A 17,575-nucleotide genomic window follows, 5' to 3' on the forward strand; every position below is an offset into this window, starting at 1 on the left:
AACCCGGGCGTCTTCGCACAGCATTCCTCCGCGCTTACCACTCAGCTATCGAGGCGGACTTTCTGGAATTCATAAACATGGAATGAACTTAAGATTTCATGTCTATAGCACTCGCCTCAGTTCACATGTTACCAGTTTTTGCTTTTCATGGAAATCAGGGTGCTCTTGGAGATTTTTCTCTTTGCGGAATGCTTTTAGGAATATCCTGTTGTTAAATTTTAACAAATATACTGGTAAAAGAAACAATTTCAGTTATTAAAAATAGCTTTCTTGGATATAAGAGGATGAGACTACCAGAAATTTATAACCTTGTTGAAGCTTTACCTTTGGTGCCATCACGTAACTACTTAGGGTTATATAATACATTTTATGAACAGAAAGATTGCCTTGCAATGGACAGTTGCCTAGCTAGCCTCCTACCCAACATTTACAATACTCATTTCGAAACATCCTTTTTCAACAACGCTATGACAATAATGAAAAAGATCATATATTACAAACGCTTGTGGATGAAATACTTATCTTATTCGATGGAAGAGTAGAAGAAATTGATAAGTGTGTAATTGAGCTTAACAAACTCAAACAAAACATAAAATTTACTGCCGAGCATGAAACTGATAATAGGATAAATTTCTTGTATGCAAAAATTATTAAATAAAATGGTAAACACAACTTTAAAGTATATAAAACCCCATTAGAACGTATGTCACAATCAACAGCTGGTCATGTCACCCTAAGCAACACAAAATGGCATATTATAGGGCATTGCTCAACAGAATGGAAAAAAATCCCTTTGGACACTCAAGATAAACTACAATAAGTAGAAGAAGCTATTAGTTTATAGCTCACAATGATGGCTACAGCTCTGAAACCACCATTAAACTCCACAACAGAATTAAAAACAAACACAATAACAAAAATAGCTATTAGTCAAAATGAAATAGAACTTAAGCGCAAATAACTCCTCAAAACTCTATTAACTATGTCTGCATACCATTCATTGGTGAAGTGTCACTTCAGACTGCAAACTTATTGTATGCCAAAAATATCAAGATTACTTTTTTCCACAAACAATAAAATGAAAGACAAAACTGTTCATAGCTTAAATTTAAAAAGTGAAGTACACCGCAGGTTAACATTTGAAAACTAAATTGTTCGGTGTCCCACAAGTTTTAAGTTGGCCAAACTCGTAGGAGTTTCAGTGTACGGTACCATGAAAACATGAATGCTCTCAGGCACACAAACTCAATAAGTCATATTTTGCTACTCGCTGGCCCAACACACGGAGATAAGTATCACAGAAAACTTAGAGAAACTTTGCTGAAAAAGAAGTACAGATGAGTTTGCTAGATGAATTAGAAATATGCAACCAGATTCACAGAAACCTGACTCCATCCTGAATGATTAAATAAAATTAAAAAACGAAATGTACCTCCAAAATATCATACAACTCCTATAATTTTAAATGACAGAAATAATAATTAACTGACAGAGAGAAATTTCTTCAATGGTTATCACCAGCATCTTAAAAGCTAAATAGTTAAATGGATATCCATATAAAATTATCTGTTCTACGTAGAAGAATCTTTGTATTAGTTCCAGAAGTGTGCCGTTTCTGTACACTTATCACGTTCTTTCACACATTAGATCAGCAGCCGATGTAAACAAATACGTCCGCCAGCTTGTATTTAGTTCAGTTCATTAATCAGCATGAATCGTAAAAGAAAACAAAACCTCCCTCTTATAATATGGAGTAATTAAGTACAATGCATAGAGCATAATATATAAGCTTAAAATTATGAAATCATAAAAAATTTGTTATATTTTACGACGCAAATATGGAACCTTTCGTAAAATTTGCAATCACCAAAACCTTGTTATATTTTAGGACACAAATGTAAAACTTGCAAAGAAGTCAGCTCTTCGGTCTGACGATGGATTCAGGCCCAAAACTAATAAAGGTACACTAAAATCTATGGATGTTGATTTTATTGCGCGGACGAGAGACTTCAGCTGACGATATATATGAGAAAAAGTACGACCACAGCTGCATCTTGAGAATGTTTCTATTTTATCACACGACTAGTTTTGTCGCCACATTACCGCCATCATCAGTCCTTGTTTTGTTACCAAAGAACAATTACACAATGTCAGTATTTGAAAACCAAACAACTTTAAAACAACGAACGCATAAAAATTATGGTACTCTAATGTATTAGTTGAAGTAACCCTAGGTAATATTCTACGAAGTACCAATGGAGCACATATGTCAATACCTTCAGTTTTTCCTGCTCCAGTCTAGGAATGTATAAGCGTATAAAACACAAAGAAAGAATAAACCTGAATCACAGTCAAAAAACACATGGCTGTCGTCATAGGTAAAAACAATGAACATCTAAATAGGAAATTTTCCCTCCGTCCAAACCATATCATTAAAACAACACAGTATACCACAGTATAAATTTAACAACAATAATGTATCACAGTTTTTATTGTTGTTACACCTTATCTGACGGTATACTGGCCTACATATTTAAGTATTGTGCATGACTAGATATCAGAGGGCACCAGATCGTCTTAGGCATCTGTGCCCAACACTGAAGTTGTAGCAGATACATTATAGATATTTAAATGTGTTTTCGAGTTCCTAGGTTTTCATTCCTAGGAAGGTTTTATTATGGAGAAATATACTGTTTGATGTGGGTATTTTAGTTTAGTTTCCTGCGGACAGGTGTTTGTGTTTATCACACAAGGACATAATAGTAAACATAATATTTGAGGCCTGGTGTATGTGATTATTTAAGGGTACATAGTTATCAAGGATTTTGAGACGAGGGCGCTTTCAGTTCTTGGAGATAGGTTGTCACAAAACTGTGTGGTTGATGTATAGTTGCAGTGGATCTGTGGTTAGCCTGTACCAGGTAGGTTTCGCTTTTACTGTTAGGTTCTTACATCACGTATACATCTTTGGCATCGTCTTTACACAGTAATGAACATTTGTAGCTGGATCATTCTGATATTTGGGACCCTTTGTTAAATTTATACCGTGGTACATAGTGCTATTTTAATTATTTGGTTTCAAAGGGGCGGAAGTTGCCTTTTTAGATGTCCATTGTTTGGCGATAGAGCAGGAAAAAATGAAGGTATTGACATATGTGCTGTATTGGTACTTCGGAGAATATTATCTAAGGTTACTTAAACTAATACATTAGAGTACCATAATTTTTATGTGTTCATTCTGGACCGTATACTATGCTTCAAACACCACCTTCTTAACTTTGATCAAAAGTTAAGGACTCGAAACAACATCCTCCATAAGCTATGCGGAACTACCTGGGGATCTTCAGCAACCACCCTGCGATCTTCAGCTCTGGGCTTGGTGTACTCAAGTGCTGAGTATTGTGCACCTGTTTGGATGAACAGTCATCATACAAGGCTTGTTAACACCCATCTGAATTCGACAATGTACATAATATCTGGCGCAATCAGATCTACTCCAGTTTATTGGCTTCCACTATTAACAGGTATAATGTCTCCTGATCTACGCAGATGAGAGAGAATTCCACAAGATCACCAGGAATTCTAACCTACCCGTGCATAGCAACCTGTCACTTTTAATTCACAAGAGACTGAAATCACGCCATCCAACACTGTGCGATGCCGCTGACATGGTTGCTAAGGATTTCAAACCTTTCGAAGAATGGAAAGGTCGGTGGGAAGCAGTGACAGATGTGCGCCTGCATAACATCTTCTCAGGTCTAAACTTCCAAGTCGATTCGACCTACCACGCAAGACCTGGACTACTCTCAAAAGAATCTGTACCGGCCATGGCCGATGCAGGGATGCTCTATTTAAGTGGAAGAAGGTGCCTAATCCTGCCAGTGACTGCGGGGCTCCATACCATACTGTTCACCACATTGTCAGTGAATGCAGGATTCGAGCCTATCACGGTGCTGAAGAGGACTTCCTGCTAGCAACTCCAGATGCAGTGCGCCGGATTGAAGGACTGGACATTCAGTTGTAAAGACAAACTTAAGTTTCTTGTATGTCAATATGTACAGTCGTGCTCAAAAGTATCCGAACGACCTGAATTGCATTTCGCCTGATTCGAATGCAACCCACATAGCGCAGCTATCTATCAGGTCCTCTAATCGCCCCTCGGTACAGTCGTTTGACTATTGAAAATGGTTCCAACAAGTCACCACTAGAAAACACTGCTCTGTATCGCAATAACTCAAGATGTATAGTAATACCAAGGTACTACAAATATCAGAGAACATCTTATCACAGATAAGACGGTCCTTAAGGCTTGTAAGCTCACATTTATTACAATAAATGACATACCTGAAATGTTACCACTTTCACTATTACGCCAGATAGGTAATTCACGTAGCACGTTCGTCGTATTCATGATTTCCTCTTCAAAGTAACATACCGTACTTATTATTCAACACAAAATGACATTAAAAATTTGAGTTATTCACAAGCAGCTAGTTGAGAATATGTATGAACTTCAAATGACACGATGAACCGTCTCATTCTGCATATGGGCTCAAACCCAGGTCATGCAGACTAAGCAAAGACTTTTTAGCTCGGAACCGCGCGACCACTACGGTCGCAGGTTCGAATCCTGCCTCGGGCATTGATGTGTGTGATGTCCACAGGTTAGTTAGGTTTAAGTAGTTCTCAGTTCTAGGGGACTGATGACCTCAGATGTTAAGTCCCATAGTGCTCAGAGCCATCTGAACCAACTTCGTAACTGACGGAAACTAACAGTCATTCCGTACTAGGCATACAGAGAGTGATAAACCTCGATTTTAGACAGTATCAGTTAGCAAATATCAACTTTAAATTACATAACGTAACCATTTTTAACGGACGCGAATTCCTACCCAGTATCTATTGTCCTTGTTAACGAACTACGAGAGATGTTAAATACTGCTTCTGCACAAGTAACTTATTTGAAATGCCGTGAGGTAAAGCTTTGTGTTGGACAGGGATTCGAACACAGAACCTAACTGGATTGTCATCGAAGCACAATCGACTGTGACATATCGGATTTTCTCGGCAGTAGCTAGATGTTTTAACTGAAATGACGAGACGAAACATAAATTTTTTTCTTTCCCAGGACTCCAACCTGGCAGCCATCACTGTTACATTCTAGAGAAAACGAACTTTAAAAATGGGTTTGTTACACCAGCAGCGACATGTGAGCATGTTTGAACTAGAAATAATATGATGAAGAGTTCAGTGATGGGTGGGAATCGAACCCCACACATATCGCTGTTGACTGCACACAAAGAGACGTCAGGTTCCGAATTTTTCTCCATCAGCAGCTCGGAATAACATCCTTGAACTTACAGTGATCTCGCAAACAGTTCTGTGTGTCACTGGGACTCAAAAACGTCAGATTTCATTAGTGTTGAGAACGAATAAAAATACATTAAAAATCAAAATTATTATCCACCAGCAGATAGGTGATCTCATGCTAGAGCTTGAAAATACACTCCTGGAAATGGAAAAAAGAACACATTGACACCGGTGTGTCAGACCCACCATACTTGCTCCGGACACTGCGAGAGGGCTGTACAAGCAATGATCACACGCACGGCACAGCGGACACACCAGGAACCGCGGTGTTGGCCGTCGAATGGCGCTAGCTGCGCAGCATTTGTGCACCGCCGCCGTCAGTGTCAGCCAGTTTGCCGTGGCATACGGAGCTCCATCGCAGTCTTTAACACTGGTAGCATGCCGCGACAGCGTGGACGTGAACCGTATGTGCAGTTGACGGACTTTGAGCGAGGGCGTATAGTGGGCATGCGGGAGGCCGGGTGGACTTACCGCCGAATTGCTCAACACGTGGGGCGTGAGGTCTCCACAGTACATCGATGTTGTCGCCAGTGGTCGGCGGAAGGTGCACGTGCCCGTCGACCTGGGACCGGACCGCAGCGACGCACGGATGCACGCCAAGACCGTAGGATCCTACGCAGTGCCGTAGAGGACCGCACCGCCACTTCCCAGCAAATTAGGGACACTGTTGCTCCTGGGGTATCGGCGAGGACCATTCGCAACCGTCTCCATGAAGCTGGGCTACGGTCCCGCACACCGTTAGGCCGTCTTCCGCTCACGCCCCAACATCGTGCAGCCCGCCTCCAGTGGTGTCGCGACAGGCGTGAATGGAGGGACGAATGGAGACGTGTCGTCTTCAGCGATGAGAGTCGCTTCTGCCCTGGTGCCAATGATGGTCGTATGCGTGTTTGGCGCCGTGCAGGTGAGCGCCACAATCAGGACTGCATACGACCGAGGCACACAGGGCCAACACCCGGCATCATAGTGTGGGGAGCGATCTCCTACACTGGCCGTACACCACTGGTGATCGTCGAGGGGACACTGAATAGTGCACGGTACATCCAAACCGTCATCGAACCCATCGTTCTACCATTCCTAGACCGGCAAGGGAACTTACTGTTCCAACAGGACAATGCACGTCCGCATGTATCCCGTGCCACCCAACGTGCTCTAAAAGGTGTAAGTCAACTACCCTGGCCAGCAAGATCTCCGGATCTGTCCCCCATTGAGCATGTTTGGGACTGGATGAAGCGTCGTCTCACGCGGTCTGCACGTCCAGCACGAACGCTGGTCCAACTGAGGCGCCAGGTGGAAATGGCATGGCAAGCCGTTCCACAGGACTACATCCAGCATCTCTACGATCGTCTCCATGGGAGAATAGCAGCCTGCATTGCTGCGAAAGGTGGATATACACTGTACTAGTGCCGACATTGTGCATGCTCTGTTGCCTGTGTCTATGTGCCTGTGGTTCTGTCAGTGTGATCATGTGATGTATCTGACCCCAGGAATGTGTCAATAAAGTTTCCCCTTCCTGGGACAATGAATTCACGGTGTTCTTATTTCAATTTCCAGGAGTGTACATAATGAAAGCTTTAGTGCCGGGTCAGGATTCGATCCCATTCACGCGCAATATGTGGAGATATTGAGGAATCTGCAGCTTCCGGACAAACAACAAATTGCAGTCGACCTGTATTGTCACGAAGGGATCAAATTCCGTGTTAAGGGAGGTCTGAGTTGCATTCCCAGTTCAGAACCAATTTTATCGACATACAGAAGTTCAAATAAAAGATGGAATAAGTGTCCTGTGGCACTACATAGCGTTTGTTTCGTGACTAGAAATAAATAACTAGTAGAAGAAAGGTTACTGGTGATAGAGTTCCCACATTTCGCCACTCCTCACTTTATTGTGGTTCAACCTAACGTCTACTTGGCAGAGAAGGAATATCATGTTTAACGTGAATGTCAGACCTCAATGCCACTATACCTTCTTCTTTTGCGGTAGCCAGAAGAGAACAGAACCTGTCTCCCCTTATCAAAAATCATCGGCAGAAGTTGGAATCGAACCCAGACCATAAGTATATGAACCTATCATCAACCCAAGAGACCACCAAATTCTCTTCTCTATCACTCATTTTTCTATCATAACAATGTTGCGCCACACTGGATGAGAATTCTGACACACAGGCTCCCTGTAGTGGTTTGCAGCATGTTCAGTACATTCATTTACTTGGTTGACCGAATCGCCATGAACTAGCTGCCTCAGCTACCCAGTGCATACATTCGACTCTATTTTGTAATCACCGAAATAAAATCTGGTAACTGACACCTACACAGAACTGCCAATAGTGTAGGATGCAGAAATTGAAATAGGAAGTCTGTAACTGGGTTTAGGGACTGGAGCGTAGTTACTGATAATACTCAGAAATGACTGCAAACTAAGCTTCAAAACTCAGTAACTCTCATTGTTGTTTTTATATTTCTTTCGTAAGTGTACTCAAAACTATGAATCACATTGACGAACGTTTTCGTGCCTCGCCGATAATCGAGCACAACTAACGTCATCCATTACAGCATACCCCTGAGGCTGGGAAACGTGGCCACAATGGTCTGGTGGAATGAACGTTTCACAGGTGCAATGCGGGGTTCAGGCATTTAATTTTAAGAGGCACAAACAGATTTACTTTACCTCTGGTAACCTCAAGAGAAAGACGTTATAATCCAGAATCTGCATTAAACATCACATTGCTTCATTACTAACTGGGCAGAGCCGGTTTACGTTGGGAAATAACATAGGCGGAGGTCATGGTAAACAGAAATACTGTCTCCAGTAAACTTACTTACATTAGAAAATTTCATTTTATTTGATGAACCGATAACCATTTTAAGGAACAGGGTTCTTATTTTTCTTGTACTTGATTGAACTACAAGTTGAAAAATTTGGTACTGGACTGTGATTCGAATTCGTATCTCCTTTTTCGAGGATCTGAATCTTTCGGAACAGTATAATTCAATCATTTCGTTGCTTATCCCAAGACTGCAGTCCTCTCTAGGTCTCCTCCAAAGGTAAGTATGTGGGTCCAAATCCTGATCCAGTACAAAAATATTCATAATTTCATTTCAAGCCCTATCACGTGCACACCAGTCTGCTAGTGGAATTAACGTGCATTTTTAATGTCTGTTCATGTGTTGCCAACAATCGCAATAGGTGTCATTATTTCTGGTCAAACACGCACACATCTTACTGTTGGTGAGTAAGCAAGTGTTACTTAAGCTTTTTTCGTGGCTGATAAAGAAAGACGGTACATGTGCGATTCGATTGCCACTCAGGCAGAAAAATTTGTATCATTATTTTATATTCAAACATCTAGCAGCTGGTAGGAAAAACCGACACGTATCATTTAGTTTTACTTAGTTAACAATCCAATTTCGTGTTGGGTCCGTATCTCCGTCACAGAACTTCACATCATGCGCTTCATCTTTAAATGCATGAACACATTGTTCCTTCTGAATGGAGGTATATCACACATCTTTCGTGGTTAGTTAACAGGGACGAAAGGGCCTTTATAAGAGTCCCAGATTATTACAAAAATAGGCGTCTTTTATTTTCAAGTTTAGTTTTGGTTACAGATATTGGCGAAAAATTCTGTAATTGGTGCTTCTTCATGACTAGTCAGCAATATTATATGATTAGATTAGATTAGATTACTTCTTGTTCCATAGATCATGAATACGACATTCCGTAATGATGTGGAACGTGTCATTTGAATGAAAGATTTCTTTACATACCATGATTCAGTTTCTTTGCAAGAGTTTTTTACTCTCTCTCTCATTCTTTTTTATTTTTATCTCTCTCCCTCACTGTCTCTCTCTCTCTCGTCTCTCTCTCTCTCTCTCTCTCTCTCTCTCTCTCTCTCTCTCTCTCACACACACACACACACACACACACACACACATACACAGAGAGAGAGAGACACACACACACACATTCTTTTTTATTTTTGTTTGTTAGTTGTGCTCGATTATCGGCGAGGCACGAAAACGTTCGTCAATGAGATTCATAGTTTTGAGTACACTTACGAAAGAAATATAAAAACAACAATGAGAGTTACTGAGTTTTGAAGCTTAGTTTGCAGTCATTTCTGAGTATTATCAGTAACTACGCTCCAGTCCCTAAACCCAGTTACAGACTTCCTATTTCAATTTCTGCATCCTACACTATTGGCAGTTCTGTGTAGGTGTCAGTTACCAGATTTTATTTCGGTGATTACAAAATAGAGTCGAATGTATGCACTGGGTAGCTGAGGCAGCTAGTTCATGGCGATTCGGTCAACCAAGTAAATGAATGTACTGAACATGCTGCAAACCACTACAGGGAGCCTGTGTGTCAGAATTCTCATCCAGTGTGGCGCAACATTGTTATGATAGAAAAATGAGTGATAGAGAAGAGAATTTGGTGGTCTCTTGGGTTGATGATAGGTTCATATACTTATGGTCTGGGTTCGATTCCAACTTCTGCCGATGATTTTTGATAAGGGGAGACAGGTTCTGTTCTCTTCTGGCTACCGCAAAAGAAGAAGGTATAGTGGCATTGAGGTCTGACATTCACGTTAAACATGATATTCCTTCTCTACCAAGCAGACGTTAGGTTGAACCACAATAAAATGAGGAGTGGCGAAATGTGGGATCTCTATCACAAGTAACCTTTCTTACACTAGTTATTTATTTCTAGTGACGAAACAAACGCTATGTAGTGCCACAGGACACTTATTCCATCTTTTATTTGAACTTCTGTATGTCGATAAAATTGGTTCTGAACTGGGAATGCAACTCAGACCGCCCTTAACACGGAATTTGATCCCTTCGTGACAATACAGTTTGACTACAATTTGTTGTTTGTTCGGAAACTGCAGATTCCTCAATATCTCCACATATTGCACGTGAATGGCTTCGAATCCTGACCCGGCACTAAAACTTTCATTACGTGTTTTCAACCTCTAGCATGAGAACACCTATATGCTGGTGGATAATAAATGTGATTTTTAATGTATTTTTATTCATTCTCAACACTAATGAAATCTGACGTTTTTGAGTCCCAGTGACACACAGAACTGTTTGCGAGATCACTGTAAGTTCAAGGATGTTATTCCGAGCTGCTGGTGGAGAAAAATTCGGAACCTGACGTCTCTTTGTGTGCAGTCAACAACGATATGTGTGGGGTTCGATTCCCACTCATCACTGAACTCTTCATCATATTATTTCTAGTTCAAACATGCTCACATGTCGCTGCTGGTGTAACAAAACCATTTTTAAAGTTCGTTTTCTCTAGAATATAACAGTGATGGGTGCCAGGTTGGAGTCCTGGGAAAGAAAAAATTTATGTTTCGTCTCGTCATTTCAGTTAAAACATCTAGATACTGCCGAGAAAATCCGATATGTCACAGTCGATTGTGCTTCGATGACAACCCAGTTAGGTTCTGGGTTCGAATCTCTGTCCAACACAAAGCTCTACCTCACGGCACTTCAAATAAGTTACTTGTGCAGAAGCAATATTTAACATCTCTCGTAGTTCGTTAACAAGGACATAGATGCTGGGTAGGAACTCGCATCCGTTAAAAATGTTTACGTTATGTAATTTAAAGTTGATATTTCCTAACTGATACTGTCTGAAATCGAGGTATATCACTCTCTGTATGCCTAGTCAGGAATGACTGTTAGTTTCCGTCAGTTACGAAATCTTTGCTTAGTCTGCATGACCTGGGTTTGAATCCATATGCAGAACGAGACGGTTCGTCGTGTGATTTGAAGTTCATACATATTCTCAACTAGCTGCTTGTGAGGAACTTAAATTTTTAATGTTATTTTGTGTTAAATAATAAGTACGGTATGTTACTTTCCAGAGGAAATCATGAATACGACGAACTTACTACGTGAATTACCTATCTGACGTAATAATGAGAGTGGTAACATTTCAGGTATGTCATTTATTGTAATAAATATGATCTTACAAGTCTTAAGGACCGTCTTATCTGTGATAAGATGTTACGGATATTTGTAGTACCTTGGTATTACTCGACATCTTGAGTTATTGCAATACAGAGCAGTGTTTTCTAGTGGTGACTTGTTGGAACCATTTTCAGTAGTCAAACGACTGTATCGAGGGGCGATTGGAGGGCCTGCTAGACAGCTGCGTTATGTGGGTTGCATTCGAATCAGGCGACATGCAATTCAGGTCGTTCGGATACTTTTGAGCAAGACTGTACATATGTATAGGTAATTTAATTTTATGATATGCCTGTATTAGCCATACGCTAAATAAACATGTGTTAATTGTTTTATAATTGTTTAGTTTTCAAATATTGGATTTATGTAATTGTTCTTTGGTAAACAGGGCCTGAGGATGGTGGTAATGTGTCGCCGAAACTAGTCTTGTGATACAATAAAGACATTCTCAAGCTACAGCTGTGGCGGTACTTTTTCTCATATGGACTTAAATCATTAAAAAAAAACTTGTGGCTTGTTGTAGCATTTCCTACAGGAATATACCCTATCCACGTGTCTAGCACTTTTTCTACCGAGGTGAACCACGCCTCTTTGAATTTCTTGAGTTATTTTGAATACAGAAAATCAGTACAAGTATCCTAGGTTCAAAACGGTGCGTCCCTTACTTACTCGAAGACGATGGGCAAGTGCAGCTCCTTAGCCCGCGCGACGACTTCTGGCAGCGGCCGCCTCTCCAGGTCGACCTTGAAGACGCGCTGGTCCACCTCCTCCATGGTATCCTCGGGGCACCCGGACTGCGACAGGAAGTCGTACGTCTCTGGAACTCCGAACGGCTCGAACACCTGCCGAGAAGACGACACATCAGCGCCAAGAAAGGGCGAGGTATTACCGCGTCAGAGCACTCAATGCTCGCTGAAGATCAGTCCTACAAGCTTACACAAGGGAAAAAAGCTTCAGCTGGTGAACATAGCCGTTTTGCAATAGACGTCAGTAGCGGCAAGTGGGGTTCTGATGGTTGGTCATAGGTGTAATAAAATAAGCTTAGGTATCTGTAAACATAGTGCCATAAAAATATTAGTCCATTTGTGATTGCATCATAAGGTTATTCTCGATTAAGTACGTCAACTTACGTACCCATTTCTCGCCATTTGCAGGAAGTTTTAATTTTCTGCTTTAACATGAAGAATTCTGCGGCTATGGCTCTTAAAATGCCAGGAAAGATCAGTGATGAGGGAACTATTAGTGAACGACCGTGCAGAGAATGTTTTCAACGCCTTAAGAACGGTGATTTTGATGTCTAAGACCGGCATGGCGGTGGAAGACTGAACGTTTTCGTAGCTACTGAAACGGACGAAGACAGTCACAGGACATCATTATCGAAAGCAATTGATACGTTCGAGCCCAGCTCTGAAACACAAACGGCCACAATACAGCGATAGACACGTGAAGGCAATTTTACAGCAGGTCAGTCCTCGACCTCATGTCGCAAAACCCGCCAAAATATACATGGAAACGTTGAAATGACCAGTACTTCCGATCGTATGAACAAGTGCAAAACTGAACCGATTCATAGATCCCCACAAAAGACTCCCAGTTCTTCCGCCACGGGATTCATATGCTATCCGAAAGATGGGAGAATGTAGTGGCCAGCGATGGGCAATACTATGAACCATAATTTTTTTTTTTTTGTAAGCTTTCCCAATAAAGCCCTGAACTTCGAGAAAAAACGGCGGAAGCAAAGTTGTAGACCTAGTAAGTAATCATGAGCCAATACATGACGGTCACAGCCCACCGAGAGAGAGAATGCCGCCTAGTAACATTGCGGCCACGTGACGCGGTAAGGAAAGTATAAAAGCAGAGCAGATGTGAATAGGAGAATCATTCCAGTGATGGAAAATGGGGAAATCCACAGACATAAGCGACTTTTCAAATGGCAGACTGTTGTGGCATGGCGATTGGGACCGAGCATTTCGGAAAAGGCGAAGCTTGGTCAGCCGTTTGTTTGTTGCTGTCATTGGCATCTAAAAAAGGAAAATTTTGTTTTAAAGTAATTTCTTGTACACGTACTTTATTAATTTTGTTAGTATTCACTACTTAAAAACTGCAACATAATTACGAAAAAACTATTGAAAAATAATATTGTAAAAACTTTGCAGTGGAAACGCTGGCAATGTCAGGGGAGTTCGTACTGTATAGTATCCAAAGCATCTATTTCAAAGCAGACAATAATATTGTTGGACGCGAGCAAGCACAGAGCCAGTAACAGAGAGAGAGAGAGAGAGAGAGAGAGAGAGAGAGAGTCGCCAGTCTTCTGTGATGAAGTATGGACGCAAAGTGACGGTGCTAAACGGAGAGTGTTCTGGAATGGTGTTTGAAGCATAGCAGGGCGTTGTGAATGGGCGAGCGACCACATATTTGGGAGCAGTACAAAGCATATAAGCACAATTGAACAAGAGTACGGTGTGGCCAAAATTATTAAAAGTTGCTCGTTGTCAAAGAAGAGCCTGTTGCCATAAACGATCGTTAAAAAATGCATTACGTCGCACCACCTACAGCTCGCCACAAAGTAATATCAAGCCACTCATCTGCGAACTTATGTACAGGCTTGTCAGCGTAGTAGTTTTAGCTCTTTGAACATAATAGTGCTTTTTTTTAGTTGAACTGTAAACATTCTGAGTGCTACTGATTATCCTAATTCAGTAACCATCAGCTAGCTCCTATCCCTTCATCACTATTACCAAGAGAACCATGAGCGAAAGAGATAAGGCTAATTCAATGTAGGGTAATTTTATTACATTTGCAGTTATCTTAAATAAGTGGTTCGTGAAACTAGATGCAGTAGTAATTAAAGTTCTGTGTGGACTGTAGTCAGGGTTGCCATCAGGCCTGGTATAACGGGGCCTTCATCGTTATGAACCTTCTTGTCCCGACATCCTGATTTTGCTAAATACCCTTACAAGCTTGGCTCAAGTACTGAAATAACGCCAACTGTTAGCTGAACATGAAAATGCAGCCATAGTTAGTTTTATTCATGTCAACAAGTTTATGTTGACAATGTCGTCGCAGATGGCGTTGCATGTTAGTATCCTATATCGACGATGCGAGCACCTTCTAGATCTAGCGCCATCATTCGAGAAAATGCCAGACTTCTCAATGGAACTATTTAAGCAAAGTCATGCGGAAGAAGGGGGATCCCCCTCCCTGCTCCTGAGCGGCTTTTCCACTCCTACGCCCCCTCCCTCTCCTGTGCTCCCCTTCAGTGTCTCTGCACTCCCTCCTGCCTTGTCTTCCCTCCTCATCTCCTGCCCCACCTGTCTCCTGCCTCTTGGTGCACCCCCTGACGCCCTTACTCCTTTCACCCCACCCCATCCCCTGCTGCTCCTTTCTCTCCCCTCCTTTTCCATCCTCTCAGGCCTCTCCCTCGGCAGGAAACTCCTGGCAGTTTTATTCTTCGTCGTGTGTGGTTCATCTCTCCAAGTGGTTTTAAAGTGTCTTGTTCTGGAGTGTTTTTAATATTGCGGCCAACTTTTAACCTGAGCATGTGACTTCAGTGCCCTTTTTGTGCTCTACACATCGCCAACTGTGTTTTTTTAACTTTATGTCGAATTTTTTTACTTGTGCCCCCATGAACGTTTCCATGTCAGTGTATTTTTACCTCCATTATCTCCCCTTCCTCTGTTTTTATGTCCCCCTTTTTATCGCCTTTATATGTATAATTTTCTTCTTTTATTAGCTGTCATGTCTCTCAGCTGAAGAGTGGCGGATTGTGCCGCTGACAGCTCTCCCCTGCCCATATTGGGCAGGGGAATGAAATCACTATAAAGGGGAAAAAAAAGAAGAAGAACCGGGCAGTTTCAATTTGAATAGTGATCTGATAAGACAATTTTTTCTAAACATAATACGAACAACGGGTGCAAGTTAGTAATGTTTGAAGCATTTACTGGAGGTATATAGGGCGTGAGGTGTTTACTGACGTCTACTTCGAGGACTGAAGTGTTACTGTCGACCGTTTCCCGTCTAGTAAACTTATCGTAGCTTACGAAAATGCCTAAGGATGGAAAGAGAAAGTGTCGCTTTTTGGATGATCACAAGGAACAGTGGTCCTTTGTCAAGAAAGGATGTACAGATCAGGAAGCATTGCGTGAGATTTGTAGCCGTTTCATCTCAGTAACTCAGGGAGGTAAAGCAGATGTGAGGCATCTCATTTCCACGAAGAATCATACAAATAGAGTCGCAGTAACGTCGACATTAAAGTCCCATTCTGCATTCATGATTAAAGAAGATATCTAGGAAGAATTGCTCGTTGCTGCTCCAGAAATAACAACAGCTTATAAAGTCGTCAAGTATCATCAATACTTCGTTCTCGTGACTCTACCATAAAACTGAATGCCGCATTATATCCTAACTCCAAAGTCGCCACAATGCAGTCTACAGCCAGGACCAAAGCTACAGATATTGTTAAAAATATTCTCGCACCACACTCCGTATTCGAATGCCTGAAACAGTTCCAAGAAGTTTCGTTTTACGGTGAGGGCACCTACACATCGAACCACAAGGCTGAAAAGATATTTCCTTTAGTTCTTCAATACTTTACTGAGACGGAATTCAACATAAGCTGTTGAAGTTTGATTCGCTGGATAACGAAACATCGGAGACAATTGCAAAGTCTTCTTTAGACACTTTAAGACAACCGCAAATGACATCAGATAAATTAAGCGCTATTTTTGGAGACAACGCCAGTACCAACTCCCGGCGGCGTCATCGACACGGATAGTGGAGTATATTTCACCAAATTAATGAAGAACTAGGACAAATGTGTAGTGTTTTGGATGCCCTGCCCATATTCTCCACAATACTACATCAAGCGCTGTTGGAGGCTTAACTGTCAACACAGAAATAAACGTCATGAAAATATTTAATTATTTTTCAACACACAGGGTAAGGATGGAGAAGCTGAAAGAGTTCCGCTTTACGGTGATTCAATCATCAGACTATTCTATCTCACTCAAAAACAAGATGGCTGTCGTTAATGCCCGCAGTTGAGAGAGTTCTTAAGATCTGGATTCCATTAAAGCGATTTTTTGACGCCGAAGACAGGTCACCTAAATTAATTTCAGATTTTTTCAGTAATCCAATCACTGAAATTTACTTCATGTTTCCGCAGTCAAAATTTGTTCTGTTTGCAAAAAAAAGAACATAAAAAGCTTGGCGAAGAGTAAGTCTCGAGAATTGAAATAGGAAATATACTAATCGACATTCAAAGGTGTCTGAATGAAAGGAAGACTGCCAATTTTATTGGCATGCAGATCAAAATGAATTTGAACAAACTAAAGAATGAGAACCCTAACCAACAAATAATTAGATTTCGAAATTTGAGGAAGAGACGATAGCCTTCTATACGTAGCATTTGATTACTTGGAGAAATGGGCTATTTGTTTTAATAAATATCAAGTATTTGATTCGATGACGCTATCTGAAACTCCAGACTAGGTGTTCATTGAAAAGACTATTATATACCTGACTAAAAATTGGTGTGAAGATCCCAGGCGATAATTGTTTTCAGGAATATTTGTATCTGAAGAGATTTTTAGCAACATAGCGTGAGTCTGAAGAACGAAAGTCTAAACACTTCGTGGAAGAAAGGTGGGTTTACTTTCTTAAGGAAACCGAAAATCCTGAACGCAAATGCCAGCTGCTAAAATTATGCGAATATTGCTTTCTATTGCCTCACTCAACGCCACTGTGGGAAGAGTATTTTGGCTGATGTGTGCCCAGTGGAGTGATAAAAGAAATCGACTGCTGCCAGGGACTGTGGACTTAATCTTACAGTGCCAGTCTAAGAACAAGCTGACTTGCATGGAGGTAACTTGTTAAAAGAGAAAAAAAAGACTAGCTGAAAAAAGTGAAATGTTCCGAAAAATATGGTGTACCAACTACAGGGTTATTACAAATGATTGAAGCGATTTCACAGCTCTACAATAACTTTATCATTTGAGATATTTTCACAATGTTTTGCACACACATACAAAAACTCTAAAAGTTTTTTTAGGCATTCACAAATGTTCGATATGTGCCCCTTTAGTGATTTGGCAGACATCAAGCCAATAATCAAGTTCCTCCCACACTCGGCGCAACATGTTCCCATCAATGAGTTCAAAAGCACTGTTGATGCGAGCTCGCAGTTCTGGCACGTTTCTTGGTAGAGGAGGTTTAAACACTGAATCTT

The 17,575-nt window shown here is 41.2% G+C and overlaps 1 protein-coding gene across 1 annotated transcript in view; it reads right to left on the reverse strand.

Annotated features, from left to right (window-relative positions):
• Window positions 1-17,575, reverse strand: part of LOC126458349 (galactoside alpha-(1,2)-fucosyltransferase 2-like) — a 312,099-nt gene that overhangs the window by 139,226 nt on the left and 155,298 nt on the right. Inside the window, exon 3 of the mRNA XM_050095315.1 lies at window positions 12,019-12,191. Coding sequence (XP_049951272.1) covers window positions 12,019-12,191 — 173 coding nt within the window. The remainder of the gene's footprint in view (window positions 1-12,018; window positions 12,192-17,575) is intronic.

This window comes from Schistocerca serialis, chromosome 2 (genome assembly GCF_023864345.2).
Source record: "Schistocerca serialis cubense isolate TAMUIC-IGC-003099 chromosome 2, iqSchSeri2.2, whole genome shotgun sequence".
Classification (NCBI taxonomy): Eukaryota; Metazoa; Arthropoda; class Insecta; order Orthoptera; family Acrididae; genus Schistocerca; species Schistocerca serialis.